This window comes from Ceratina calcarata, unplaced genomic scaffold, assembly GCF_001652005.2.
Source record: "Ceratina calcarata isolate Rehan_Ccalc_2016 unplaced genomic scaffold, ASM165200v1 scaffold578.2, whole genome shotgun sequence".
In the NCBI taxonomy this organism is placed as follows: Eukaryota; Metazoa; Arthropoda; class Insecta; order Hymenoptera; family Apidae; genus Ceratina; species Ceratina calcarata.
This window is the reverse complement of record NW_017176997.1, coordinates 143551-146169: the sequence shown is the minus strand read 5'-3', so window position 1 is coordinate 146169 and position 2619 is coordinate 143551. Positions and strand designations below refer to the sequence as shown.

Genomic DNA, 2619 nt, shown 5'->3' with positions numbered 1-2619 from the left:
TATAAATATGCATAAAATTAATATATAATAATACGAATTTTATTCATGTGAATAGAAATAAAATATAGAGTTAAAAATCTGGAATAAAATATGGTTAAATTAAAAATACTGTGTAACAATTTATAGAAATGGGTTGAATATTTTTAGTTGGCACTCCTATATATAATTCTGTATCAACCTATATAAATATGGATATAATTCTTTCCTTTATCGTGGGACATAGTACATAAGTTATCTATATCTACACCGTCTTGTTCGCTTAAACGGTTCTTTTGTTAACTTATCACAACTGTCAGTAGCATTGCCATTGCCACTGGCAATTATACCTATACCTTCTAAAATATAGCGGCTACCTAAGCCGCCCAATGCGAGATAAATAAAGATCGAAATCTCCTTTTATTTCGAGCCAAATCTGTATCGGACGCGAAAAGGGAGGATGTTTAATCAATCGCTACTTTCGAATGATAAAAATGATTGATTCAAATACTGATTAATTATTACAGTTTGCCGAGGGATGAACGAGTCAATTAGTGGTTGACAATAATTTATTAACACTCCGCGTTTAACACGTGTATTTAAATAATAAAGAAATCGTGGATGTGATGGTGGAAAAGGAGGAACCATAATGCAATTAATGACTTTCAATTCGTTATTAATGTTCGACTTGGTATTTTTATTTTTCCTATTTCTCGTCGGTGTATCCTGTCTAGCTTATTATTTGCCAGCAACTAGAATAACCAATTATAATGATCTCGCGTCGTATGAAATTATTAATTCGAAAAACACCAAATTACGTAATGACATTCCTGTTGATGATGTTTAAGGTAAATGACGTACAAATGATTTCTACAATAAATCTTTATTACGTAAATTTATTCAATTCTGTGTGTAAACTGCTTGACAGAAATTCATATTAGATATCTTCTTAAATTTAAATTAAATTCTTCCTTTTGATCTCTGTTACAGAATGCAAACGAACTTGAAAGAATCTTATCCTGGATTATCCGTGGTGGCTGGAGACATCCTTGCCCTACGTGGAACAGGGTTGTCCGCGTCCGAAACATGGGCGTTGTTATGCCAGGCTGCCCAGGCCCTCCAGGACCTCTTCCTATCGAGTAAATATTCATTTATTACCTAAAATAATTACCAATCCATAATCCACACAAGCATCACCACTACATATTTTTTATTAATCAATTATTGTCATTGCACATATAAGAGAATGTTGGTGCGTCTGTAAATTTGATATTTTCTAAACATAAATCAGAATATATTGCATGACATTTTATAAAACTATTACCACTTCAAGTTAGAATCAGTTAAAAATAAGAATTAAATAGATATTGTTAGTATGTCTTTTAAATTCTTATTAAAAAATTGTAATTAGAAAGAAAAAATGAATTCCGGTACCGGGAATCGAACCCGAGCCTCCTGGGTGAAAGCCAGGTATCCTAGCCACTAGACCATACCGGACTGGTACGGTATGCTTTGTTACTTAGCCGTACATAAAGAATTCCATGAAAGAATTTCCATGTAGATATTAAAATTCCAGCTGACCGACACATTTAGATAAGAGAAGAATAAAAATAAGGCAGATAGTGAAACGTTCGTAGTATATACGATTAGAACTGTGAAGAGTATGCGTAATAGTATGTAGATAATTCGGGTTAAGATTGTCATGTGGCATGCTCGTACCCAGGCCGAGCACTTGGGAGCCGGCATAACTCGCGAAGCTAGAAGTACTATGCCTGTTAGACAGGATGCAGAATCTAGCTAGATACGAAACCCTTGGATTCCAAGGATTCCGTTTCTCTCCCTCTCTCAATTCTCAAGATTTCAATTCCTCAGATATTCGCCTTATTGTCTTTACGTGTCCTGCGAAAGGACAGCTCCAGGAATTATTACAGCCTGAGATTAATACATCCATTCACTGTGTCATTTCATTGAGACGTTCATGAAGGCTATTGAATTTTCTAATTTTCTTTCAAAGCATTTTTTGTACGATTCATTCATAGAAACAGAGGAAATTTTATTGGAGGTATAAATAGGTGCTACCTTTAAATAGATCAGTGTTTAATTCTTTCGCATAGTAAACGAGAAATAGAGTAGACGGGGTGGAGGGAAATTAAGTACACGTATGTCAAAAGCACGTGAACACGGAGATTATGAGAGGGAAGGATGACGAGAGGAATCCGCGAAATTTCAACGTGGTAATCCCGGCAAATGAAGTTTACTGACACTTTATGTACATACACGCGTGGCTATGAAATACACGTGCATACGTATCTACCGCATTCACGTTTACTCTTCTCCATCTCTCACCCTGTCCGTACACACATCCTGAAACGTTCTCCAGTCTGGATATTACATATAAATACGGGTATATGTCTGAAAAGGCTCTCTCTATGTTTTTCTACCTTCCGTTCCACGAATGAAATATCTGCAGTTCCCGTTTTTTCAGAAAAATATTAGCTCATGGGTAAACTGGATTGTAAAATTTCTTGGAATCGATGGAGTCTCTTATTTTTTAATCGAAATCTGTTATTAAAAAATAAGGAATGGAGCAAATGATTGAATCGAGACAAATACTAATTAAAAACAGTATAGTTTATATTCCAT

General features: G+C 34.9%; 1 protein-coding gene and 1 non-coding gene across 2 annotated transcripts in view; one reads left to right on the top strand and one right to left on the bottom strand.

Moving 5' to 3' along the window:
- Positions 1-2619, top strand: part of LOC108629567 (uncharacterized) — a 15985-nt gene that overhangs the window by 2411 nt on the left and 10955 nt on the right. Inside the window, exons 2-3 of the mRNA XM_026817427.1 lie at positions 504-824; positions 967-1115. Of these exons, the coding sequence (XP_026673228.1) occupies positions 968-1115 (148 nt within the window). The 5' untranslated portion in view covers positions 504-824; position 967. The remainder of the gene's footprint in view (positions 1-503; positions 825-966; positions 1116-2619) is intronic.
- On the bottom strand, positions 1402-1473 carry TRNAE-UUC (transfer RNA glutamic acid (anticodon UUC)). The gene has a single exon. It is a non-coding gene; the product is annotated as a tRNA-Glu (tRNA).